This window comes from Microchirus variegatus (assembly GCF_963457635.1).
Source record: "Microchirus variegatus genome assembly, chromosome: 14".
Lineage (NCBI taxonomy): Eukaryota > Metazoa > Chordata > Actinopteri > Pleuronectiformes > Soleidae > Microchirus > Microchirus variegatus.
Window position 1 is genome coordinate 9437227 of NC_139815.1, and position 27807 is coordinate 9465033.

Consider the following 27807-nt stretch of genomic DNA (forward strand, 5'->3'; position numbering starts at 1 on the left):
CAACAACTGACTTTCAAGAAATACAAGCAGAAATGTCTTCTTACCTTTGCTGTTTATCAAAACAAGTTATTTCCACTGGAACAAAACCACTTCTAATGAAGAACTACACTTTCCAGCATGCTTTGGGAACAAATCCCGGTCTGATTGATCCTTACAGAGCTACATTAGATCGTTCTGATTAGAGAGAGGCTAATGTCCGCACAAATGCGTCATATGCATTTATGTCCTTTTGACTCGCTAATGAAGTGATTGTCAATCACCCTAATTGACCAAGGTAAGCCAGAGCTATGGCGCAGTGTAACTGAAGACGCTGCAGTCACAGAGTTGTTATTACGCACCGCACAGGGAGCATCGATTTACAGCAAGTTATCATACTTTTTTTTTTCTTTTTAGAGCAATAGTGACATGTAAATAAAATTAAATGGGTTTTAATAATTTGGTACCTAAGAAATGTCAAATGGCACAGATGGTGCCAAACTGAATTCTGTCTGATGTAGGCCTATGTCAAACTGTATGTTAACAACTTTTCTGCTGTTTGGGTTTACTGGCACTTTGTGCAATATAATGATTAATTGTGTCATGCAATAGCGCCGATATGCAAATACATTTTTTGTCTACACTGTTGTATTTTGTACAAGCCTTTATATAGCTCTGATGGTAGAGCTTGTGTTATAGGCAGTATTTTGCTGTCATTGCCTTTGTAATGCATGATATTACAAAGTAAAATAGTCATTGTTTTTTCAGTTTGTCTATAGTTGTCATTTTTCAAGTTACATTTTTTTTGGGCAAAGATGGTCCACCCACTTTTGTACTGGCCCACCCAAAATATTATTTCTGCCTACGCCACTGGTTCATACACCCATACAAACCCTCCCTAAATGTTACATACTTAACCTTTAACAGACTAGAATATTCCTTTGTGCTTCTAGCAGGTCATTACACATGACACATTGTCTGTTTTCATCTGTTTTGTAAGATGCAGTTGTAGACAACAACTGCATGTTGACATGGTTAAGTGAAAAATAGGATTATACAGTATCCACTTTTTGACAGTCAACAGCTGCTGAAGTAGCCAAATTAAGTTTTGAGTCCGTACTGCGCACATCTGTGCCCTTACAAAACCACCGGCCAAGTTTGAAGCCAGTCAAGCAACCCGTTTGACAGACACGCGATGAACAGACAAACAGACAAACATCTCTGGCATTTCTTATCCAAACCAAGTTAAAGTCTGACGGGGTTTTCTTTTAACAAAGATCATTGAAGTTTGTAAATAACTTCCACGGTTGCTCCGGTAACCCGCATAGAGATCAGAAGAATGTTAGGGCACTGCCTGTCTTCATTCATTTCTCCATGTGAGACAGGGTGGTAGTGGCCTGTAGGAAGTATGTATTCCTATAGTGGGAGCTGAAGAAGATTTTTCAGTTATGGTAATGCATGATAAGGTATCTAAAGGCTAACATAATACAAACACTGTGCAACCTCATTAGGCACAACGCAATTTTTTTAATTTTCGATTAGGCTGACAGTCTCAAAACAAAAAATTTAAACATTTGCATTGCGTGGCTGACAGTCACAACAGCTAGCTATGCTAATGCTAATCGAAAATAAAAACATTTGAGTTGTGCCTAATGAGGTTGCACAGTGTTTGTATTATGTTAGCCCTACGTTAATGCTAACCATAGCCTCACTAGCTTACCTTTGGAAACAGGTTCGCCAAGTTAGCCGCAAAGTAGTAGCATGCTAATGCTAAATAAATATGTACTCACATATTGGTGAATGGACACCGACTTCATCGTTTAACAGTATAACACCATGTTCTGCGGTGAACCGTGTGAAAGCGTCTCACCTACCGTGAAGACAGCCTCTTCACTCCCACCTTCCCTGCTCCAGACAGCGCAACTGCTGCTAATGAGCCGCTGCCTGCCTGATGTTTAAAAATGATTCAAAAAAACTAAAAAAAATCAAGAATGCACACCATCGGGCAATGCTCAACCCATATCCAAAATCTTAGGGCAATCTGACTAATGGTCAGTGAGACAGACACACACACACAGACGCAACTTGCTTTATAGATAGATATCTGTCAGCCCTGTTAAATCTGGATAAAATGTAGCTGATGATGTAGTACCATTAGCTCTTACTTTTTTAGCAGGCAGGGTTTTATTTTTATTATTTTTGATGGAGGGAGTTTTCTCACAGTTTTTTCCACACTTTGTCGTTCACTCTCACAGATGCTCCCATATAAATAATTCTAATGACCTGCACATTTCTGCACATTAAACAGTTGTTGTCCTTCTATTGCGTCTTGCAGGTCCGGGCTCATTTCACTGTCATTGCTACTACTCCTTGTCCGGATCTGTCTAACGTGTGCGCTGAAGGAGAGGACTGTGTGGTCTACAAAACCTCCTTCCCTTTCATCGGCACCAAACCGTCTGACTGGTGTGTTCGTCAGTGGCAGAAAACTTTCCCCAGTGTCTACAGCGGCTATATCAGTTTGGGGTATGACATACTTTTTTGTTTCTGAACATTTGACCTCAAACAATTGAAGATCGTTATCTAATCAATTGCTGCTCCTGATGTTTTGAGGTCACAAAAGCAAGTCAGCTCATGTAAATGTTTTACAGGCATGTGTTCGCTCACCTTTTGTGCATCACAATTTGCCTAAATATCACTATGTGCATTATTTTTATAAATATGACTATAGGTTGTGAAAATAGACAAACAACCATTCACTCTCACACTCGTGTTTTCTCCTAACTGTGTAGGAAGGACACAGAGTTTTACGTGGCAATGAAAGCAGGACCAGAGGTTCGGAAAAACAGTGGCAGACTCAATCAGCCTGCATATGTGGGCCTTCCTCCTCCTCTAAGGTAATATACACTAACATACAGATACACAGGCCTGTTAGAACAGAGTGTCATTAAGACTTTGTAAATAATGCAATGATTAAAAAAATGGTGATTTGAAAATAGGACTTTATATAATGTTTTACGGAAGCTGGAGGATGGAAACTGTGAGCCTAGCTTGGTCCAAAGTAAACAAAATCTGTCTCTGTGCTGCTAAAGGTCACTTATTCCTCCATATTTTAAATTTAGGGATACATTTTAGGGTTTATGTGTTGGATTATGTCTCAAATTTCACCAATTGCCAGGAAACCTGGGAAGTTAACAATTACTGACATGTAAAACTTTTGATTTTACACTTGTTTCTTTCTGTATTTGTGATCGGAGAAAATGGATTATCTTTGTTGCTGACAGTATTGTCGTATTATTGTGCATTGGGCTCAGGGCTCGTGTGAACTGCCCTCACCACTTCAGTTTGTCAGTGAAAGACCTGGACGGGGACAGGGTGCGATGCCGCTTTGCCCAGCCTGACCAGGGAGAGTGTGTCGGCTGCACTCGGCACTCCTTCATAGAGCTGGATGAGGTTAGTCTTTTCCTAAACAGAGCACACACTAATACAACGCTATTTTAATGGATTTATCAATTGCTGTGACCTTTTCTATAGAAATTGATTTTCTGAGCAGTAACTTACTTAATTATTTTGAAAATGTGATTGATTTAATATAGTGGTGGAAAAGGTACTTCTGCAATGTGTAAGTATATAAATGTTTACATACATTTCAGAATAATCAACTAAATTTACAATTCACTATTATAATTGATTTATTTCAACTACTTATACGTTTGTATCTACTGAAATCAAAAGACTTTAAAAATGATCTGATATTTTTTATATAATTGACCTCTGTGGCAGGGGTCAATTATATAATCACACTGGGCTACCCAAGTGACTTCTCCAAGACTATAAAAGATTGACAGCACACCTGGACAGGAAGTAAATAATGCAAAATAAAAGTTTTCACTTGACCTGTAACTATCTGACCAGTTTAGAAAGTGGGTTTTCCTTGACCTTGTTGACCAGTTTTGGCGTGTATCTCCCGCCCTCCCAAGAACTGTCACCTGATGTTAGTGCTGCCAGATCCTGACTGTAGCAGCTGAAATCCACACTTTGTTTTTCCAGTCCTCCAGTCTCCTCGCCTTTGTTCTCAGAAACTATTACTGGCCCTGCTGTTTTCACTCAGTGTTAATAAAGTGTTGTCATGTCGGAAATACTTCTCATCTTCTGAATGACTTTAGCCTCTCTGTGAAGCTGAAACCAACCATTATCTTACCTCACGTCACAGAAATGTGGCATATTGTAATTTTTTCCTTTTGCTTAACTGTGAGTAGGTTGTGCACGGGAATCTCGTATTTGAACACGCAATGGTCACAATGACAACATTGACTTAAGTAACTGACCTGTGTCTGTATCATCTAATTTAACCCTAAATACTTCAGAGAGCATAGGCAACATGTGACCAGAATGTAGGTGAGGACTGCACGAGTCCAATAAATAATAAATGATCAGGTCACAATAGTCTTTTGTGTAGTCTACTAGTTAGATTCTGTTGATAGAGTCTGTAAAGTAATTTAAAAATGAAATAGCAAGTGTAAATGCCTGAAATTGTACGAGTATAAGATGCACCTTGTTATTTTCCACCACTGGATATAAATCCATCTGCTGTATACTGCAGCAGTGAATCTTTGTTTAGTTTGAGTTTTAGGACAGAACTGAAATTGCCTTTTACCTCAAGAGAATGCAATGTACTCTCTTGTTTCAGTGATGAAGGGGGACAAGATTAACCCAGACAATAACCAATAACCCAGATTGTTATTAAATTTACACAGACCTCCGCTGCTCAATGAATACCACACATAACACGTTGTCTCTTTTACCAGGAAAAATGTATGCTGGCATTCACTGGAAAAGCACCAGTGGGACAGTATTTCATCTACCTGATGGCAGAGGACCTGATTCCCGGGCCCATAGGAAGACGTGTCCTCGACAACACGCCCCTCAGCTCAGTCCCAGTACACCTGTCTCTTACTGGTGAGTCTTTCATTCAGATGATAGGCTTCTTAAATCGTGTCCCATTTTAGACATTTTACAGTTTTACTCCTTAGGTTTCTGAAAAGTCTTATTTTCCTCACATCCAGTGGAAGAGTCAGTTTCCAGCTGCACTGAGGAGCCTGTGGCATACAGTGAGACGCCTGAAGAGGACACCATGCTGTTTGTTTTGCCGTACCACGAGATGCCCGTCAACGTCAGCTTTGATTCTACACTGGAGAGGTGTGTGTGTGTCCTATAATCTGAAATAATGTTATGTACAGTAAAATATATACAGAAGATAGTATTAGTATTGTATCTGATGAGAACAAACATGGAACTATGGTGAACCAATTCAATATTGTAGGTTGCAATTAATAATATTATTAATTAATTTATCAGTACATTATGTTCTTGATTTATTTATTATAAAATGTCATAAAACTGTGAAAACTATGAAAGCATTCTCCACCCCTACTTCCCCATGTGTCTTCAATTGTTTGGACAGATCATATAATTCTTTAATTCAAAAGATAATTATGTCAACTGAGTAATCTGGAAAGTAAAGCTTTCCCTCCATTTTCTACAGTGTTTTAGAGATTGCAGTGGTCGGTCCCCCTGAACTCAAGAGAAAGAACTTCAAATCCATCGGGCCAATGTCTGCATTAAACATGGCCTGGGTCCGCTCAGATAATGAACTGCCCCGTCTTCTACCGATCTGCTTTGCTGCAAATACCAAGAGGTAATTTATCGCCACACTGGTGTCTCATAGTGGGGAGAGTAAGACGGTAATCGTTGTATGATTGTAGAAAGTTTCCTCATCTAACAAACAAACAAATCTGATTCACTGATTAACTGATTAACTAACCTTATCTGGTTATGTGTATTATTACCTTTAGTGTTAGTAGTGTGTCTGAGGTAATAAAACAAAATAGAAAAGTGGACATTTCTTTATATTTTTGTATATGTTTGTATGAAAAATCACAAGTTGAATTTGTCAAATGTGATCACAATCCCTATTTTATTTTATGATGCAGTTTCTTCAGAAAGTATTCAGACCTCAACAGATTTCTTCAACCACAAATATGTGTTTATATATGGCACACATATGAATGCATGGCAAATATGGCAACTCCATCCATCCAGCCAGCTATATTATATTTATATACCACTTAGCTGTAGCCATTTGCAACTGACACTGTGTGACAGGCAAACATATGCACACATTGGATCCACTTACATGTGTATTTGGTTAAAAAAAAAAAAAAAAATATATATATATATATATATATAAACAAGGTGTGAATACTTTCTGAAACCACTCTATATACTGCAATAAATTATATAATCACACTGAGCACGTGACTTCTCCAAGACTATAAAAGATTGACAGCACACCTGGACAGGAAGTAAATAATGCAAAATAAAAGTTTTCACGACACCTGTAAGTATCTGACCAGTTTAGAAATGTGGTTTTCCTTTACCTTGTTGACCTGTTTTGGCGTGTATCTTCCACCTTCCTCAGAACTGTCACCTGATGTTAGGTTATCTATCAGCTGGCACATCACCACCTAACATCAGGTGACAGCTCTTGGAAATGAGGAATTTACACGCCGAAACTGGTTAACACTAAGTTCAATCAGTCAACTTAATGAACTTTCACAACATAGTTTAGAGGAATTTATACTCGCAGTATGCATGTGGTATTTCAAAAAGCAATTTGCTATGCTGCTTGTAGCAAATTGTTCATATTTTTAACAGTTTGTAGCAAATGAACATGTGATTTGTGCTTCTTGTCTTTTACAGTTTGCAATCAGAGCCCAGATGTGTGTGGCTGTACCAAAGTAAGACCTTTACTTGTTCTAATTCACTGTAATGTATCACAATACACCACTCCTAAACTCACAGCATTAAAAATATGCCCGTCTCATTTTTGTTTCCAGGGCAAATGAGGGCACTACCTGCAGGAACAGGTTCATTATTACATATTTTCATGTTTAAGCTACGCATGGCTGTGTGTCGCATATGAGTCATCTAAGAACGTGCTGTTTGCTCGCAGAGCTTACATGTGAGAAGACAGAGATGATTCTGGTGCTTCCTGTCGCCCCGCTGAGCAACATTGACCTGGATGAATTGCAGCTCAACAGCCCCATCTGCCGCGTCACCTACAACAGCACATACCTGACTGCACGCATCCCCCTGAACGGCTGCGGCACAAAGACTGTGGTAAAATGCTCTACCTACCTATCTATTCATTCAGTATACTAAATAAGTTGTACATAGTCAAAAGGCTAATTTTCATTCATAGTCCCTGGCCTGGTAAATTCAACAAGTTCCATTATCATGATGTGGACCGTATCAATTAAGTAAAAGCAAAATATAGAGATATGTAAGCACAACAAACACCAGTAAGGACAGTCATTTGTTTCATGGCATGTGCTTCATTTCTGTCTCTCTCTGTCATGGAATAAAAAGTCACAGCAATACACAAGGAGTAACTTCTCATCTTAACTCTCATCTTTGCTGACCCCTAGTGGTTGAACGTTGTTTTGTGTAGGTATTGTGTAGAATTCATTTTTGAGTGTAGTTTTGATTGTAGTTATACATAAAGTATCGTGAAAAAAAATCTTATATATATAAACAGTCTGGTGTTGAGTTCTTACCCCCATTGGCAATGAGATCATTCTTTCACTTACTCATCATCCTCTTTTTTTTCTTTCTTTTTTAACAGCATGCTGATTCAGAGCTAATTTACACCAACACCTTGCAAAGTGTGCGTCCCTTTACGATGGTGAGCCGCCAGCCCTCCCTCATCCTCCCTCTGGCCTGCCGGATTCCCAGCACCCAGTTAAAGGGACCGCAATACGAGATCAAAATGCCCACAGAGAAGGAAGTCTTTGGTGAGATTAGCTTCAAGATGACTTTTGAGTTTCCTGGAGAGGGACCCTACGCAGAATTCACAAGGACTGCCAGGTTACGCTCCCTCGACCGATCGAGACGATTTAGACGACAAGTGGAATCACTGAGCAACGGCACCACCAACTCCACCGGCCACACCGGGTCCAAGATTGACATGCTGGACCTCACTGTGGAAGCCAACTGCTCTATCAGTGAAGCAGAGCTGGTCGTGAGCCAGTGTATTCAGTCTGAGACAGATGACTTTTCAGAGCAGACACCTATTATGCACCATGGGTCAGTATCAATTATGTTTTTAAAAAAAAAGTAGTTTGATGTAATCATTTAGGAAAGAAAGAAAGAAATATTAGAATCTTGAAATAATCATGAAAACAAAACACTGCAACAGTCACACGGAGGGAGTTGTGTGGATCTGATGGGCTTTGTGTGTAACTGTTTTGAGATACCATTGAAATCATTCTCACTCTTCCTCCTTAAGGTGTTTGTCTTCCAACAACTCAGCTGAGGTTGTTACAACGAATTCCAACGTCAAGATTTACCGCCTCGATTTGAGCGCTGTGCACAACACAAATTCAATGGTTTGTATTCTCATGCAACACACATACAAAGTATTTTAGACAAGACACGCCTAAACAGAAAGTGTGTATATACACTCTTAGAAATAAAAGTGTTAAGTAGAACCATATAAGGTTTTTCGGCTTGTCCTCATAGGAGAACCCTTTTTGGTTCCAGGTAAAACCTTTATAAAAGGTTCTACCTGGAACCAAAAAGGGTTAACCCTTAGTGTTACCAAGAACCCTTTTAAACCCCTTTATTTAGATAAGAGGGTTTTAAAGGGTTCTCTGGATCAAAATGGTTCTTACTGGAACCATTAGTGTTACAAAGAACCCTTGAAAATCCCTTTGTTTGGGAATGTGTAGAAGAACACTTTTGGAACCCTTATTTCTAAGAGTGTACTCACAAAAAGTTAGGGATGTTTGGCTTTTGGATTCAATTTCAAAATGCACCTAAATGCACTATAACCTTTACAGGTGAACATAAGTAAACCTTCTCTAAACTTTTGAATGCAGATGTCCAATTGTTCAATGTTTCAGTGCTTATTGAATAACATGCTGTTCTCTAACAAGATGATGAACCGCAAAGATCACAATCAATTGTTATTGAACCACTAAAAGTTCTGGTTCAATGACAATTTGTATTCAAACAGTCGTCTTCATCATGATGTTCAAATGTTGACATCATGAGACCAAGACAACACAAGTTATTGAGACATTTGTGTTGTGGTATTACCACCACTGTTGTTAGGCTCTTGTTTGAGATAAAGACATTATTATCATCATTACCATCCTTCTACTTAAATGCCGTGCTTTCATGGTAGAATATCACTAACTTTTTCTGAGTAGTCTATATACACATATTTATACATACATATACGTTATATATAGAGCTCATGTCATTACATTGGTTTAGCACCAATGTGGTGAATCATCTGTGTAATTCACTAAAGTGGAAAAACACAAATGTGCATTCACCAATAAATATGTCAGAGACTGCATTTGACTTACTTATAGGTTTCCTATCCCAATCAACCAGTGATTTCCGTTCAATATTTTTGAGCCGTCTTCTCACTGCTAATTGCATCTAATTATGTTGTTTTGCAGATGTATGCCCAGTGCACAGTGAATCTGTGCATCACCACGTTACCGTCCCATAAGTGTCCCGACTTGTGTGGTAGATCCCGTGATAGCAGACAAAGTATCGTTGAAAGTGTGTTCACTAAATCCTACGTTATCACGTCAGCACCTGTTAGCCTTGTGTACACCACACCGGCACCACTCATTGGCCCAAGTGCTGTAGTGACAACACCCAAGACGACAACAACAACAACAACTACTGCTCCTTCATCTTCTAGTCCAAATGCCTCGTCCTCTGACAGCTCTACTTCACGTGGTATGTTTCTTCTAAACAAGCCTCCCCCCTCTCTGTTATTTTTTGGTAGAATGTTTTTATTTTGGAGACCATTTATGAGCACTGGCTCATATTAAGCGATTTTATTTTATTAACTGCATAGCTGGGTAAAGGCACCATCAAATTTGTTTTATGTCTTCCTGCAGCTCCAGAACACACCTCGTCCATGGCAGCAGGAGTGATTCTGACAACTATCAGCATTTTCCTTCATAACATCTTTCTACGCTGAACATGCTGCTGTGCAATGATCGGTCTCAGTATGAAACACTGTGTTTGAAGATATAAGCCCACACATGAATTGCCATGTTTCTACTGTACCGATTATTAGAAGTTGTTTCCAGGGAATCAAATAAAAGCCCACACTGCATAACTGCTGAGTTGCTTTATAAAGTGAGGCATTTGTTGGTTTGATTGTATGCAGGACTATGTAAAAAACTGATTTGTACCAAACTTGGTGGAAATAAGAATCTATTTATTTAGGGTTAGGGTTAAAGGGACAGGTCCCCTATTTTCCCTCACTTTCTGACAGTTCTCTACTGAATGTTCAAATATGGTATATGCGAGATTTGTAACAAAAATACTTGCACAGGAAAAATATTTTTATTAAAATAAATTGATAAGACTTCATTATCCTGTTATTTTTATTTATGTTTTACTATTGATTTATGGGTGTAAAATATTTAGGCACAGGAAAGCAGGATTTTTTTGCACTTGATATCTAAAGAAAATATAAATAAACATAAGACGATGATTGAATGTGTGGCGAGAATGTCCATGTAAATTCATTGTAAAGATAAGAAAAGTAATCAAATAAAAAAATTAAATACAAAACTACTTAATAAACTATTTACATTAACAGCATTAGACATGTTTTGATTCAAAGTGATGGCATTTGTGGAGGCTGTGATTTCTGATGCTGTAAAATGTAACAGAGACAGCTTGTCCCATTTATATTGATGGGATGGAACAACAGTAACACCGCTCTGCATGATGAATTATATCAACAGTTCCACTGTCCACGTCCTGCATAGAGAAAAGTTTGACATCAGAGCACACAGAAGCTGTTTATCCACTGTTGGATTTACGTAAGTGACACAAATTTACAAAAGGAGGTAGCAGCAAATCAGCAGCTCCTGTGTCCTTTCAATGTGTGTGCCTTCTGATTTTCTCTATGGAAGTTGGTATGTGAAAGTGAGCAATTTACAGGCTTCTATCTCCAGCAGGAAAGGGGCCTGGTGAGATAGAGCTCCAAACATATTTTTAAAGTGGCAGCCTGTAAGACGTGTCAAACTCAAGGCCCGGGGGCCAGATGTGGCCCGCCACATCATTTTATGTGGCCCGCGAGGTCTATGCTGCTTTAAGGCGTGTGTTGACCATAAACTACATTTCCCACAATGCATGGCGACGCCGCCACTAGATTGCAGTGTATCATTGTGCATCCTGCGACGAATGAAATTGACAAAATGTCCAGGAAGAGAAAGATTGATGCAGATGGAAGGCAGTTTCAAGAAAGATGCGAAGGCAAATACATGTTTGTGTTATGAGGCAGTGTACGAGAGTACAATCTACGTCGGCATTTTGACATCAAACAAGGAGCCAAGTATGCCAAAGTTAGCCTTCAAGAAAAACAACAAATTGTCATTGTGGCGGTGCAGGCTACTTTTATTGTGGCTGAAGAAATCACCCATGCTTCAAAGTGTTTTTCTGAGGGTTTGTTTACATTTAGTTACATTTATTCGGTCTTACAGGTACATCTGGCCCTTTGAGGGCAACCATTATGCTGATGTGGCCCTCAGTGAAAATAAGTTTTACTTCCAATGGTGAGACTGCAGATTGTAACAAATAAAGGAATCCTTAGCACGTCAGGGAAATAAAGTAGCCTTTGCATATTAGAAATGAAGTCATTCCTATTAATTTGCATTGTAAGCTTATGTTTCAAATTGCGAAAAAAGCATGCTCTAGCTCAGGGGTTCTCAAAGTTTTGATACCTGAGGGCCAAATAAGAATGCAACATTGGACTGAGGGCCCCCAAAGGACAAAAAAAAAACATTTGTAATAATTTTAATGACCAGATTGCAGTTCTACCGTTTACACTTATTGGTCTGTATCCAGTAATGTCCAATAAACATTCAACAAGCTTAGTAGCTCCTGGATTAAAACTATCAACTGTAATTCATTGCGGGTCGCCAGAAATGTTTCTGCAGGCCGCCATTGGCTCGCGGGCCGCACTTTGAGAACCAATGCTGTAGCTGGTAGAAACATGGTGACTTTCTTGCCTAAATACACATACAAATATTTATTACAGGTGGCATATTTCATTTTAATGTTATACAGTGGACCTTTAACCTATCATAAACTTAAGCAGGCTTAGCTTTTACTGGGTGAGCATTTAGTTAAGTGGCTATAATCTTTCCTTCTATTCCTGCTGGCAGCCATGTTGTCATTAACAGTGTTGTCTGGGTGACAGGCTGGTTCTCACTCTACAATGTCAGTGCTGACTTTGTGTCAATGCCACATACAACAATGCTTCAAAAAACCTGAAGTGTTTCTGTCAAGATCATCGGTGCTGTCATAATTTAATGTGTGGCCCTTTGCTTACTTCATCTGCATCAGCGTGTCCCCATGAAGAAAAGAAAAAAAAGAAGAAGAGGCAAAAGAAAGAGAAGAAGAATGCGGTAATGCAAAACTACGGGTGCCACCTGTCGTTAAAACACCAGTACACATACTAACTCTATCTTAACCAGCCCTGCACTAACATTGGCTCACGGCCTGTACAGTATTTGTTTTCATTCAGAAGAATTGACCAATTCCAGTTGAGACTGGGAGGAGACCAGCCCGCCTTCGCGGTAGACACGCCTCTATGTTCAAGGCACACCGCTTCATACATACACTGTTGTTAGCGACGTAGCTTCCACGGTCAATTTAATTTTTGACATTTCTACTTGCGACCACTTCTCCTAAGTTCACTTTTTTTGCCAATGCCAGTTTAATGCCCGAGTAGCGGCTTTGTGTTTGGACTCCGTTAGACTGGTGCTCCAAGCTGTTGCTGGTGGCAGTCCTGCTGCGAGGTAAGTTAAAGTAGTGTTAGCCCGTTAGCCGAAGACAGCCTGTACTGCTGGGAGGGAGGGGGAGGTTGGTTGTTGTGCTAACCTAGCATGTATTGAGCTGCTACCTTCCTTGTAATAACCTGATAGAGAGTTTACATCAACTGTTTTTTTTCGACTGATTGCCATTTTGCGTTTTAGTACCCACATGAAAATAACACACGGCTGCTTCAGGAGCGGTTGTATGAGCTCGCAGGTTCGATAACTTAGTCAAGCTAGCAAGCTAAGAGCGACGACCATGAATTAGCTGACAGGCTAATGCTTACTAGACTGACCTGGCTCCGTGCAGTTTGGTGCATTTCGTTTTTGCTATTTTGTGTTTTACTGCCCGGGTCGATGTGGTTTTGAGATGAACACGGCCAGTGGAGAATACGTTTTGTGTTGATAGTCCAGTCTTTTCTGTCAAACTTCTTGTTTAACTTGACTTCAATGCGACGGTAGCGTCATATGGAAGGTGGTGTTAGCTTTTTGGCTAGCCAGTGTTGTCTTGACCCAGCCTGAAACCACCACCTCAGTTTTTCACGGAACTTTGTAAAACAATACTGTGGGGCCCGTGTATAGATTATGCAGCCCATTATGTTGTCGTGTTTACGGTTGCGATCGAACATGGCTATTTTATTTTCGACACCTTGTTTTAAAACGTGAATCCTGCAACGCTTAGCTCAGCCCCGTTCACCAAGGACTGTCATCGACCACCTTCAGACACAAACCTGCCCACTATTATGCTAAACCAACCTTTAGTGTGGCTTAGGTTGCTTGCCTCTTAACTTCGAGCTAGCGAAAGCCAGAAACAGCCATCGAACAAGCGAAAGCAGTCGGCTCGTGAAAAACGGACAGAGCTTGGTGTTTGGCAGAGAGGGGGAGGGGATGAGGCAGGGCTACAGCGAGCGACAGAGAAAGACAGCGCCTACACGCCTGTAAAGTGTTAACTGGCGGCTAATTATTAGCCCTTTTCGACGAATCTTGCCGAATTTTACCGAAAATTGAGTTATGTTGGCATTGCGTCCAATAATATCTAAATATGGATATGCGACAAACACGACATCTGCAACGGAAAACCGTACAGTCGGCCATCGTGTTCTCCCTTAAAGGTGGTTGTAGGCAGTGGGGCACAATGTCTGCTCTGCGCCGACCAAATGTAATGACGTTCGCTTAGGGAGCGTCACTGAATTACTTTCCTCTGTACGTGCGTGGAGTGTGCGGAAAGCCACGTTATGTGGGCTTTCATTGGTCTCTTGTATTTTTCACGTTTTGATTCGCGCAAAATGGAATGATGATGGTGATTTAAAAAAAAAAAAAAAAAAAGTTATTTGGTTAGTGGTAGGTGGAAAAGTTGGCTTATTGATAAAAGGTAAATTTGACAAAGGAAAGGGATACATTATGATTTAAAAAAAATAATATTTGACTGAAAAATCACTCCAGCTTCAGCATTTCACTGTTCTAAAAAAAAGAATGATAGCTACGGTAACAAAAAAAGCACAACATTCCTCGCAATGCTGCAAGAAGCAGATATTGCTACACTAATAGATGGGAAGCAGCCACAAAAAGTGACCATGAATTAACAGCTATTGTCAGAATTTATTTTTCATCATCAACTGTGGTGACCCAGACTTTATATTTAGTGCCACCTGCAGCTTAATTTGGTTAACTAATGTCCCAATAATCTGTTAACATTTGAGATATGCATATTAATGGAGAGCAGGTTATTTTCTAGCACAGTGGCTAACAGTTGTCCCGCTACATGCTGTTTATTAACAACAATAATAATGAATAATAATAGACCGTATCTTTATAATTGTAACAGCAATTAATTAAAAAGCTACATAAAAAGAAGTTGTCTTTATACATATTAGTTTTCTGAAAAGTTGTTGTCTCACAAAGTAGTGCATTAAAGATATGCACATTAAATACATTTGTTCTCAAAGGGAGGTTTTATGTGTCTATAAATTAGCTAAGTTTATATACACTAATTTGTTGGCAGTGTCCACTCAAGTCAGTCATGAATTCCTTGTCTTAAGTTATAATCTGGAAAGTAAAGGGCGGTTAAGTTGTAAAATAAAATGGGTAACTCAGTCACGCGAATTGCGTTTGTGACTTGACAGATGGTCCCTAACCCTCAGCCGTTCTGCTTAACATTTACAGTATGTGTTTTTAGGTACAGTCACAGTCAGGCAATTGTTTGCCAGAAAATGTCTTTACTCTTTTGTTTGAGTAAAGTAAGTTTGTTTTTGCCTTTGCTTCTCCCTGAGTGATTCGTATTATTTACAATAAGCCTTTCCGTTTTCTTTGTAATTTGTATTTCAAGTTATTAACCTAACATGATTTTCCATGTGTAGTTTTGGTGCAAATTGAAGTAAAATGTTATATGTTTTTACATAAAGTTGGTTATAATTATGTAAACATAGATTGTATACTTTCCAACCTTTACATATTTGTGCCAGTTCTCTTAAAACACTATTTAATGACAGTAGTTTAGATCATGGGCAACATGTGGCCCTGGAGTCGGATCCAGTCTGCAAACCAGTTTTATCCGACCCACAATGTCGTCATGGGTTATGTCAAGTTAGAGCATGCTCACTAATATCACAGCGTCTGTCAGTTGAACTGATGACAGTAAATCATCATGTGAATCGGGGGGAAGATGAGCGTCCTACAACCAGAAAAATTGCCTCGAAGCTTTGATATTCGAGAAACACCTTTGCTGTTTTAAAAATTGACACCTGTTATTCTAAACAAAAACCCAGTGTGATGCACTTCACAAATCTAGCAAATTGTATCCATTGGAGCCACACGTGATTGTGTCAATTTAGCATTCATATAATAATAATATTTATCATCACAGTAATACATATATGGTACATACAGCTCTATAACATGCATACCCCCTGTACAGTCCATGCTTGGAGAATGCATTAAATATTTTAGTAAACATGTATCCCCTGTTCTTGTACAAATGGGGACATTTGAGTATAATTATGGATGTGAAAATCAGAAGAGATTTACTTTTCCTGCAAGCTTATTTTTCTCTTACCATAAATGCCCAGGCTGCCTGCTCTTGACAAATGCTTGAAACTATGTGCTTGCTTAAGGTCATACTCACAGAGTAAGTAATCCCTAGCAGCCTGCTAACTGTCCATCTGTCTTTGTTCACTTCAGCCTCTTTGAATATGTGTATACAATGAAAAGGCGTGCAGAGGACCAGGAATCAATATTTGCACCCCAGCAACAGCAGTTACGTCGTCCCCCAGTTCAAGCTATCGCAGAGAGCTTCCAGCACCGGGCCCTAGCCCCGGCCCCTACAGTGATAGAGGCAGCCACAGACACCATGCAACCATCCACTGGTATTCAGTATTCCCTCCCCCAGGGCTACCAGGTATGATGTTATAAAAGCAACAGCCTTGACAGCAAAGTGGCTGTTTTAAATCAGTTGATATTCACTGTTAACTCGGCACCAGTTTGCCTCTAGATTTTCTTTATTTTGTCTTAGCATCAGAGCAGAATTTGAAAACGATGTTAGCATCGTACTTACGAAATATGTACAGAACTCGTAACCCATTGTTGACATGCTTATATTTTTTATGTTTATGGATGGTAACATTTCAGTGTCCTTTCTTCCTAAAAGGTGCCTACAATGCCTCAGAGCACAAGTGGACATGGACACGGACATGGACACAATACTGCACCTCATGTTGGTCCCCATGCACATAACCTGTCAGTACCGCCCCAGGGTCCTGCAGTGATCCAAGGTCATGTCCATCCACCTGCTCCCCTAAATTCTACTCAAGGACAGCAGCAGTTTCAGCGACTGAAGGTACGTAATACGTGGACAAACAGGCAATTGAAATGTTCATGATGTGATCATCATCAAGCTGATTGACATTTTAGACCCTTTTTGCCCTTTTCACCTCAGTTCATATGTAGCATGCACTCATTTGTTATAAAAATGTGGGTCAAGGGGATGAGATCTGTCAATAATTTCTCACTCTCACACATTTACCAGGTTGAAGATGCCTTGTCCTATCTGGATCAAGTGAAGCTGCAATTTGGCAATCAGCCTCAAGTGTATAATGATTTTCTTGATATTATGAAAGAGTTTAAGTCACAGAGGTGAGTTGTAATTTCATAGGTGTTTTCCTAATCTTGTGGGTGAAATCCTCAAGCATTTGTCAAGTGGAACAAAATCTGTTAACCCAACCGATGAGGGTGATAAATACTAATTATGTGTTGGGTTACCACAGCATCGACACTCCTGGAGTCATCAACCGTGTGTCACAGCTCTTCAAGGGCCACCCAGACCTGATAATGGGCTTTAACACCTTCTTGCCCCCTGGATACAAGATTGAGATTCAAACCAATGACCTAGTCAATGTAACCACACCAGGTCAGATCCACTACATCACCCCTCAAGGTATTTCTGTTCACAACATCCCTCCAAGTGGACCACCCAGCCAACCCACAAGCCATCACCAGCACCAGACTCTGCCGCAGACTGGCCCTCACACAACCACCACCACCACCGCCGCCACCACTACCACCACTACTCCTCCCAACCCCACCCCACCAGCTCCAAATAAAACCAGCAAGGTAGAAGATTTTTATCTTAGATATTTGCCAATTAATGAAGTATAATGAGCTGGAAACATTACTGTATATTGGTGTGTTAAGTTTGATAAATGCTAAATTGTGCGTTTCTTTTTATGCTCAACAGCCAATTCAGTCTCCAGCCCATACACCCACCAGCCAGCCCAATCCATCGATCCCATCCTATGTCTCCCCACGCTCACCCTCGATTCAGTCCCACACTCCTGTTAGTGGCACACCATCAAGTGGGCCACCTCTCCAAACCAACCAGCCTGTGGAGTTCAACCATGCTATAAACTATGTCAACAAGATCAAGAATCGCTTCCAGGGTCAGCCGGAAATCTACAAATCCTTTCTGGAAATCCTGCACACATACCAGGTAATTTCATCAATCAGTACCTATGTATTACATATTTTCCTCAATCCAATTAAAATCATTCTGATTAAAACATTATAAAATCCCTGTTTACATGGATACAAATAAGTTATTGTAGTATGAGGTGTTTATACATGCATCAATCATTTATATGAGAATAAACCATTTTGACATGTGCAGATGTTGTTGGAGTGCCAAGAAATAGTAGTTGAGAAAGAAGCTTCACTTCTGCCTGTATTGTAAACAAACACGGTTGTACTCTCTGGCATTTGTGACCTTATGTTCTGTTTATTATTCTACTACTTTTTTTTTTTTTTTTTTTTTAAATATTAATTTTTCTTTACTTACTTTTTTCTATTGATGTATTTAATTGTCAAGCAAAGCTTGTTTCTTCTGTTCTTTGTAATACAGCTACATACTGCAGTGATTCTTTCTGCTCCTGCATTCATTAAACGGGGAGAGGAAAGGAGGACATTTACATGACTCCAAGCTCAGTTCATTTACTGCCCTACCATCTGTAATTCTTCTTACTCTTCTATCTGTGTCGATCCAGATAATGTGTGTCAATGTAAACATGGCTGCCTAAAATTGATTCCAGCTCTGATTCCAGGACTGTCAGGCTGCTTTGTTTTTTTTGTCTGGAAAACTGGATACCCAGAGTGCTAATCTCACCAACTTTTATTTGTTATAAATTATCCAGAAGGAACAAAGAAATGCTAAAGAGGCAGGCGGTAACTACACTCCAGCACTGACTGAGCAGGAGGTCTACACTCAGGTGGCAAGGCTGTTCAAGAACCAGGAGGACCTGCTGTCAGAATTTGGACAGTTCTTGCCTGATGCGAACAGCTCAGTGGTAAGTCTTTGTGAATACCTCATTGTTCACTTTCACTGCAGCATTAAACTAATGTGGCTTGTTGACTGTGGAAACTCAGTTTGTATACATTAGTACAGAAGCTCAGTGGTAGAATGAGTTGTCTTTCAAATTGAAGGTTGTTCAAATCCTGACTCCACTAGTCTACATGCCAATGTGTCCTTGGGCAGGACACTTGCATTGCTCGTGACACCTGTGCAGTACATGAAAACTGTTGGTGCTTCTTGTACAAAGCATGTATCACATTTGAAATACCACCACCTACATGGTCACTCGTTTCCTGCCCATGTGTTATGTCACGACATATTACCCTTTTTACTTTTTACTCTTTGAGCATGCCTGTTGATTTTTATGACTGGTCTTTGATGAGGTTATGATGGTGCTTCTTTCAGCTGCTGGGCAAGGTTATACCAGACAGGGCAGAGTCGGTGCGTAATGATCATGGTGCAACTGTAAAGAGACCTTTACCGAACAACAAACAAAGGCTGAGCCAGAATGGCCTGCCGATCAGAAGACCATCTGGTGTGGGGGCCACGCCGCCTCTCAAGGTAAACACCACCCACCATGTTACTGTCGGTTTATATTTACAGTATCTGTTTGTACTTTTTATGTCTTTCTTCTATGTTGAACTAAAAACATTCTGTGTGCTGGTCCCCAATGGATTGAATGTTATTGCAGGTTTTTCATTAGATTGTCTAAAGATTAGTCTTAGCTTGTTTTTCCAGATTAACTGAGTGTTTTATTTATAATACTTTATATCTCTATATATAAAACACAACATTTCCATCTATCGGAACATCTACTTTTCCAAAATGTGATGAGTAGTGGGTCTGTCACGTTTTATTCTAAATTCAATACTATGAATGTAAAGTTCATGTTTGAACTGCAATTAACTGCTTCAAATGTATGCCGCCATCTCAGACGCACCTATTCAAGTAGTACACCTTAGAATCCAGCAGAGTGCACATGTAAGTTTTCCTACCATATCATATGGCGGTCTTGGCTGTAGCAAGGACTGCATCGTGGAGATGCAAGCCTACAGTCCATGAGGGAGACTCTTCTGCAAATGGCAAGCCCCTGCTTTGCGCCTGCTTTGATGATTTCAATGTGCACCACTTGTGATCCAACCTAAAACTCTCTGTAAGCTGTGTCATGAAAGTTTGTGTGCACCAGGGACACCTGTGTTCTCTGAACATGTGTTACCATTCACAGGTAATATTGTGAATTAAAAGGGAGACACACTTGAATCATTCAGCTTGACAGAGTTGTTTCTGACAAATTATATCAGAAATTAAGGCAGGCTCTTTGTCTTGATATAACATTATTGCATTCTAGTTAAAAGCTTCCTTCTGTTATCACTGATTTACCCTTATTGGAGTGTGTCTTCCATTCTCTACTGCATGCTGTATTGGGGACAGTTATACTTATATTGTATCTTTATTATTATTGCAGAAGAAACCCAAAATAATGGGGAAGGACCACAGCTTGACTGAAGTCAGCAAACACAGTACCAGCACTGAAACGATGTTCTTTGAGAAGGTCAGCATTTCTCACTCATCGTTTGTATGAAGTTAATGATGTGATGAAATCATGAAGGGGCTGTTCATTTATATTTTTGTCATCACTAAATTCATTTGAACAGGTGAAGAAGGCTCTTCGGAGTTCTGAGGCTTATGACAACTTCCTTCGATGTCTGCATATCTTCAATCAGGAAGTCATTTCTAGTGCCGAGTTGGTCCAATTAGTCATCCCATTTCTTGGGTGAGTTTACACACTGCCTCACAGTGCTATTAATAAACATGCATGCAATCATCAATGCTCAAGTATGTATAGCTGTACTGTTCTCTATAATTATTAAATATGAAAACCACTATGGTGTAATTATGAAGTGCAAGCCATTTATTAATTTGTAATGTGAATGTAATACAACTGTTAGACCCATTATTAATTATTAATGATTCATTTTATCATGATTTGATTTACAGAAAATTCCCAGAACTTTTCACCTGGTTTAAAAACTTCCTGGGCTACCGAGAGTTCAGCCATGGAGAGCAGAGCCACGCTGAGAGTTTACCCAAGGAGCGTGCAACAGAGGGCATTGCCCTGGAGATTGATTACACGTCCTGCAAGAGGCTGGGATCCAGCTATAGAGCTCTGCCCAAGAGCTACCAGCAGCCGAAGTGCACAGGAAGGACGCCACTATGCAGAGAGGTGAGTGTTTTCTCTTGCAAAAGGCTAACCAGGTACACCTTCTATTACTTGGCCAAAATGTTTGTTGTATTGTTTGAGTATTTAGGATTTAAAGGGCACATACACACTAACCCAGGCACAAATTAACTTTTTAATCTCGGTTAGGGTCTCTGGAGGCCTTTTAAGTAGGCAAAGTGTGGAAAAAAAGATGACCCAGTCATGTTTTTTACGTGTCCAGTGGATACATTTTATATATGACGGCAATGTGCCTGCTCGAGTCGGCAAACGATGGCTTTTCCAAATGCTTATTGCTGTTAGGTGCCAGAGCCTCAGTGACGCTGACGTAGTTTCCTGTGTCTCATTTGCATTTAAAGAGACATGCACTCAAAAGCGAGCGTTCTGAACAGGGCTGTTTTGGCAGGGTGATTGAACTGCTGTGGTGCTTCATCCTTTAGATATTTTGACCAAAGCATGCCACACATGTTCATTAGGACACCAGGGAACTACGTTAAATGGGGTATAATATGAGTCTTTTAAAGCGGACCTAGACTGGAAGTTCCAATTAACGCTGTTGTTTAGTGTGTATCTGCGTCATTACCTTGTTTATGAAGCCCTGAAGTTTCGAAACAAACAGTTCAGCCATTGCTGAGAAACTCTGTGTTTTATTGTAATCTCGGGCTCAGCGAGATCTCTGAAAAAACCCGGTCCGATTACGTAAAACAGCGGTTCTCCTGAACAGCAGATCCTCCTGCTCCGGGCACATCCGGTTGCGTACATTGAACCGCAGAAGAAGAATAACGTCTGTTGTGGAGGTGTTTCACGAGCGACAGTGTCTTCTGACTCTGGGTCTGACCCCGGGTCAAAGTCATAAGAGGGACTGCGGCGGGGAGTCGTGACGAAGCTATTTTTAAACACTGTTAAAACAATGTTTTGATAATGAGGAGCAGTGCATCCACCGTTCCAGAGGGGGGAGCTGCGCTTCTGTGAGCGGGTGTACTGAATATGTCACTTCAGGGTATTGGCCAATCACAAGACAGTTGGGAAGGCTCTACACTGGCTGGTCAATCACAACACACTCTGTCTTCTGGGTGTGAGAGTTCAGTCTGAAATATCGCGGCTGAGGAACAGCATTAGAAAAGAGGGATTTCTATCGGCTCGTTTCCAGCAACTAGGAGGTCCATAAAAACAAGTTAATGTATGTAAGTAGACCTCCATAACTAACATATATGTGCAACAGGACCACTCTATGTGAGCTTTAAACAACACACAGCAGACACCACATCACAGTTGTAGTGGAAGCTGTGTGCCTCAAAAACTGCCAGCTTAAATTGATGGTCATTCCCATTAAGGCTTTGTTTGCATGAAATGTTTTAATTGAAGTAAATTGGCTATTTCAGGTTCTGAATGACACATGGGTGTCTTTTCCATCTTGGTCTGAGGATTCTACATTTGTGAGTTCTAAGAAGACACAATACGAGGAGCACATTTACAGATGTGAGGATGAACGCTTTGAGGTGAGGAACACATTCCAAAGTAAAAAGAAAATGTTGCTATTTATGTGGTTAGAAGAACACGGGCAGCACTTGATTCTTGTTTTGGATACGTCAAAAGATACCAGAATATCCTCGCTGACACCACCAGCAATATATTCCTCGAGGTTATTTTGTCAGAAATGTTACCGATTTTTCTCCCGTTTAGCTGGACGTTGTGCTGGAGACCAACCTCGCCACGATACGAGCCCTGGAGGCCGTGCAGCGGAAGCTATCCCGGATGTCCGCTGAGGAGCAGCTGCGCTTCAAGCTGGACAACACAATGGGTGGCTCCTCAGAGGTCATTCACCGTAAAGCAATTCAGAGGATATATGGAGACAAGGCCCATGACATCATTGACGGGCTTAAGAGGAACCCCGCTGTGTCTGTACCCATAGTCCTGAAAAGGTTTTTGGTCAAATTTGATTTTGTTAGCTGCCTCATTAGGCTTAACTTGTTTATATTTGATTTGATCAAATTTGGTTTATTATCACTTACGGTTGTGAACGACCTTTCTTTGTCACCCTGTTAGATTGAGAATGAAGGAGGAGGAGTGGAGAGAAGCCCAGAGAGGCTTCAACAAAATCTGGCGGGAGCAGAATGAAAAGTATTACCTGAAGTCTCTGGACCATCAAGGCATCAACTTTAAGCAGAATGACACGAAAGTGCTGCGCTCAAAGACCCTGCTCAACGAAATTGAGCTGCTATATGATGATGTAAGTACACCCATTTTATGTAATCTGATCTTGAGTAGCAACAACTTTAAATTTTACCAATAAATGCAGTATATAATGAAATGTTGTGTTTATTACCGCCATAGACATTTCCATCATTGTAGTCCAGGGTTTTTCTTCAATTGTGACTAAATTACTTTGAAATTTAATCCCAAGTGATAATGTCAGGGGCTGATGAAAATCAGGGCAAAATAATTGGTTAATTAATTTAGAGATGCTGTGGTTTATCTGTTGTATGCTGCAAGGTCATTGTGATTGAAGGTGTTCGGTGTTCGGTGTTCTCCTGTTTGTTTTGTAGCGCCAGGAGCGAGCATCTGATGAAAGTGCCACACCTCCGCCGACCGGCCCACACATGACCCTGACCTACGATGACAGCCAAATTCTGGAAGATGCAGCTGCCCTCATTATTCACCATGTTAAAAGACAGGTGGGCATCACAAAAGAAGACAAGTACAAAATCAAGCAGATCATCCACCATTTCATCCCTGACCTGCTGTTCGCACGTCGAGGTGAGCTCTCTGATGTCGAGGAGGAAGAAGAAGAGGAGGAGGAAGAAGACATGGACGTAAATCAAGAAAGCCCCAAGAAGCACAATGGCTTGTTAGGAGGCAGCCCATCAAAGTCAAAGCTCCTCTTCAGCAACACGGCAGCTCAGAAGCTACGGGGAACAGACGATGCCTATAACTTGTTCTTTGTGAACAACTACTGGTACATCTTCTTACGTCTTCACCACACTCTCTGCTCTCGTCTGCTGAGAATCTACGAGCAAGCCGAAAAGCAGATTGAGGAGGACACCCATGAGCAAGACTGGGAAAGAGAGGTGTTGGGAGTCAAAAGGGAGAAAAATGAAAATCCAGCAATTCAGCTGAAAATGAAAGAGCCTAGTAAGTGATGAAACAAAGCAGTTGTTTATATGTTTGTTGATGCATTCACATCCCCACAAACAATCTCATCCCCACATATGCTTGGTCTTGTTTTTTTTTAACTATATAACTCCTCACATTTCTTTATTTTCTCCCTGCAGTGGATATTGATGTGGAGGACTTTTACTCTGTGTTTCTGGAAATGGTGCGCAACCTTTTGGATGGAAACATGGAGCCAGTTCAGTACGAAGACTCTCTGAGGGAAATGTTTACCATCAATGCCTACATTGCCTTTACCATGGATAAACTCATCCAGAGCATTGTCAGACAGGTCAGCTCACTTGAGATTATATCTGTTAATTTTGTGAAATGTATGTAGTCTAATCCTGATTGAGAATGTACTTTTTGTATTCATTTTTGAAATATGATGTATTTTGTGTGCAATAGAAGGCCTGACCCATACTGTGATAGCATTAAACAATGAATGTAGCTCTATAGAGAAACATCACCAAAAATATTGATGGTTTTTAATCCATCAATAAGTTGTTCAGTTCATAAAATTCAGAGATCAAAGTTTTTAGGGTTGAGCTGGTTGAGGGTTGATCTACTGCTAAGCCCAGGTTGTAAAAGTGAATCAAATTGGGAACTAGGGAAACTGAATGTATCTGAATTTAATGCTGCTCTGCCTCACAGCTTCTGCATGTTTTACCTCTTGCTTTTACAGCTGCAGCACCTTGTCACCGATGATGTTTCTGCACGCGTCACAGACATGTACCTGAGCGAATGTGCCAATAAAGCCACGGGGGGCACACTGTCTACGCAGACATCCAGGACCACAGCTGAGGGAGGCTACCAGCGCAAGGCAGAACAACTCATGACAGACGAGAACTGCTTCAAGGTACCAGAAAACCCAGATATTAAGTTTAAACATAGATTCTCTTCTGATTCGAGAACATCGTCATTTCCAGGTTTGACAAACACTGATCAACGTTTTTTTAAACATTTTCTGGACCAAACAATTCATCAAGAAAATAATCGACAGATTAATCGATTATGAAAATAATGGTTAGTTGCAGCTCTAACTCTTAATATCTCTCATTCAGTGAGTGACTGCAGTTCCCTCTCTTAAACAGCAAAGTGTGCTGTAACATTACTCAAAAGTACACAGTTGTCTTGTAAGAATGTTGACATGTGGTTGTTGAAATATTTTATTTAATGACACAGTATTTTCTCTTGGGAGTAGCGTGTGAGCTTTGTCTCCAGATGCTATTTAAATGTTTTCTCTCAGTCAGTCGTCCTCTACAATGATGATTTGGCAAATGTTTTTAGCAACTCAGTAAGCCGTCTGATTTTTTGCTTACATATTTCATTATTCACCCATGACAAATGCAATTTTTGCTGCTTTTGTCAACGTTTTAAGAGAGATGTTCTGCCAAGAACACCATCGTTGTTGGCATAGATGTTTAGCTAGTGTGCACGTGGAGTCCCAGAGTGGCTTCTTCTTTTTTGGATGGTGTGGAATCCAAAAAAAGGAAATAAAACTGTGTTAGTTGACTTCTCCTTTTTTTATTACATGTTAAATATTTGGACTTAATCGCAAAGTTTAACACATTGATGGCACTAATGATAACCTTTTCTTGTAGTTGACATTTGCAAAGAGCCGTGGTTCTGTCAGTCTGGCCATGGAGCTGCTGGACACAGAAGAGGAGATCTCTGATGAGCCGGCAGAGGCAGAGGTAACTCTTTTTTTCATTAAACTTGACTTACTAAGGCATCAGTTCATGAGATACCCCAACATGCTCCTGTGAACAGCTGCCATTCTACAAGTATTATACAGTAAATTGCCTTTTTTATTATTATTAATTATGTCCCAGAATATTGATTTAATCTTTACATTATGACTGGTATTTGGTTTTAGATTAGTTGGGAATCTATTCCCTAATGAATAGAATTTGTCTTCTTAAAGGAGACGTATAAAATCAAATTTTTAATCATTTAAATACTTCATAAAAATATGAATCACTCATGTTTTTTGTGGTCCAGGAGATAAAACACGCCATGTTGACTTCCACACTCATTGCTACGTCACAATGAGACATTCCTGGAATTGTTGCCTCGCTGAGCTCCGCTTTGTCCCTAAAAAACGCGAGAGTCTGAAGTGTTCTATTCTTGTCTGCACAGTGCAGCACAGAGTTCTACACAAACTTCCAGCCTCAGAGGATTTACGTGTCCAGTGGATACCTTTTATATATGACGGCAATGTGTCAGTTAGAGTCGGCAAATGATGGCTTTTCCAAATGCTAACTGCTGTTAGCTGCTGGAGCCTCAGTGACGTGTAGTTTCCTGTGTCTCATTTGCATTTAAAGAGACAGGCACTTAAAAGCGAGCGTTCTGCAGACTGCTGTGGTGCTTCATCCTTAAGGTATTTTGACCAAAGCATGTCACAGACATGTTCATTAGGACACCAGGGAACTGGGTTAACTTGTAGAAATGGGGTATAATATGTCCACTTTAAATAGCGCACAAGTGCATGACATGTAAAGCAATAACACCTGCTGCACATCATTGATTACTGCCCTCTACTTCTCCGCAGAGGTGGTCAGACTACGTGAGCAGATACCTGAACTCAGATTCTGCATCCCCAGAGCTGCGTGAACATTTGGCCCAGAAGCCGGTGTTCCTCCCCAGGTGAGGCTCCAGCCATGTCACCCTCTTGTCTTCACTCTTAACGCTTGTGCCCTGAGGCACTAGTCAGCCGAGCAGCCACTCCACTCCGAGCCAAAACTCCTGCCAATTATGACTCATTTTCAGACATAGAAACAGTGGTGACTTCTGCACAAGCCCAACGTAGGAAGTTCTCTCTTGTCACAAAACTTATAGGCATAAGGTTTCTTCCTCTTTTGTAACAGACAAACATGAAAGGTTTGAAAGGGTTTATAAAGAAGAGCAACGCTGAAGTACTTGCAGCATCTGAATGCCCCCCTCCTGTCTGTTAGAAAACTTATTGGCCATTGACGTGATTTTCTCTGTTTGTGACCTCTGCCTCTCTTGGAAGATTGCACTTTAAGTGGCCATCTTTTAAAAAGAAAAATAATGGAATTTATTTATTAATGGATTCAGTTCATTTTAATGGGGTTTTTTATTTATTAAGAGTAACGTTCTTTTAAAATGGTTTTGGCTTGACGATGGGTGTTGAATCTATAAGCAAAGATTTGGTTTGTTTTTTTCACATTGTATAGAACTATAATGGTGATTTTCATTGTGTATCGTGATGACAAAAGTCACTGAGTGCACAAGCTGAGAGCAAAACAAATGGGTTCCACCTTTTGTCATTTTTATTTGAATTTCTACAATATTTGTGACCGGAGTTTGGGACACTGAAGCTCTTCATTAGAATCTGAGAGACTTTTAGGGATAACAGTGAAGTCTGGATTTCCTTCTTCTTCTTTTTTTTTCATTATCATGCCCTTTTGTTTGTGATTGTATTCAGATCAAAGGTCCTGTATGTGACTCAATCACTGTTTGCAACTGTAAATGTTGAAATGTCCATATATTTAAGTCTGTGATACAAAGTGTTATGTTTGTGATCATTTTCAGTGGAAAGCGGTGCACTCCCGTTGCAACGTTTTGTTGTGGGTGAGAGTTTTCCACTGGGTTGACGGAGCTTAGTGCTCGTATGTTTTTTAACTCTGGTCAAGCACATTATCTGCAACACTTGTACAGAGGAGTAGGGTTTGTAAATAAAA

At 40.3% G+C, this 27807-nt stretch overlaps 2 protein-coding genes across 2 annotated transcripts in view; both read left to right on the forward strand.

Moving 5' to 3' along the window:
* Positions 1-2427, forward strand: part of taldo1 (transaldolase 1) — a 16318-nt gene extending 13891 nt beyond the window's left edge. The window contains exon 8 of the transcript XR_014593014.1: positions 2312-2427. The gene's annotated coding sequence lies outside the window, so the exon portion shown is untranslated. The remainder of the gene's footprint in view (positions 1-2311) is intronic.
* A 10392-nt stretch (positions 2428-12819) lies between these two features.
* Positions 12820-27756, forward strand: LOC310936786 (paired amphipathic helix protein Sin3a-like). The gene is made up of 19 exons (XM_083900933.1): positions 12820-12881; positions 16074-16290; positions 16540-16728; positions 16918-17024; positions 17156-17501; positions 17626-17877; positions 18575-18727; positions 19138-19293; positions 20198-20284; positions 20388-20506; positions 20731-20956; positions 22333-22449; positions 22634-22872; positions 22997-23180; positions 23497-24082; positions 24223-24392; positions 24786-24959; positions 25705-25797; positions 26655-27756. The coding sequence occupies exons 2-19, from the start codon at positions 16096-16098 to the stop codon at positions 26751-26753; spliced, it is 3492 nt and encodes a 1163-aa protein (XP_083757059.1). The 5' UTR covers positions 12820-12881; positions 16074-16095; the 3' UTR covers positions 26754-27756.
* Positions 27757-27807: the final 51 nt, after the last annotated feature.

Bases quoted from the DNA above. Each gene is read 5' to 3' on its own strand.
- LOC310936786 (XM_083900933.1), top strand. From the start codon at position 16,096: ATGAAAAGGCGTGCAGAGGACCAGGAATCAATATTTGCACCCCAGCAA. The intron at 17,878-18,574 runs GTAATTTCATCA...TAAATTATCCAG, and splicing joins AAATCCTGCACACATACCAG to AAGGAACAAAGAAATGCTAA. The intron at 24,960-25,704 runs GTACCAGAAAAC...CTTTTCTTGTAG, and splicing joins CAGACGAGAACTGCTTCAAG to TTGACATTTGCAAAGAGCCG.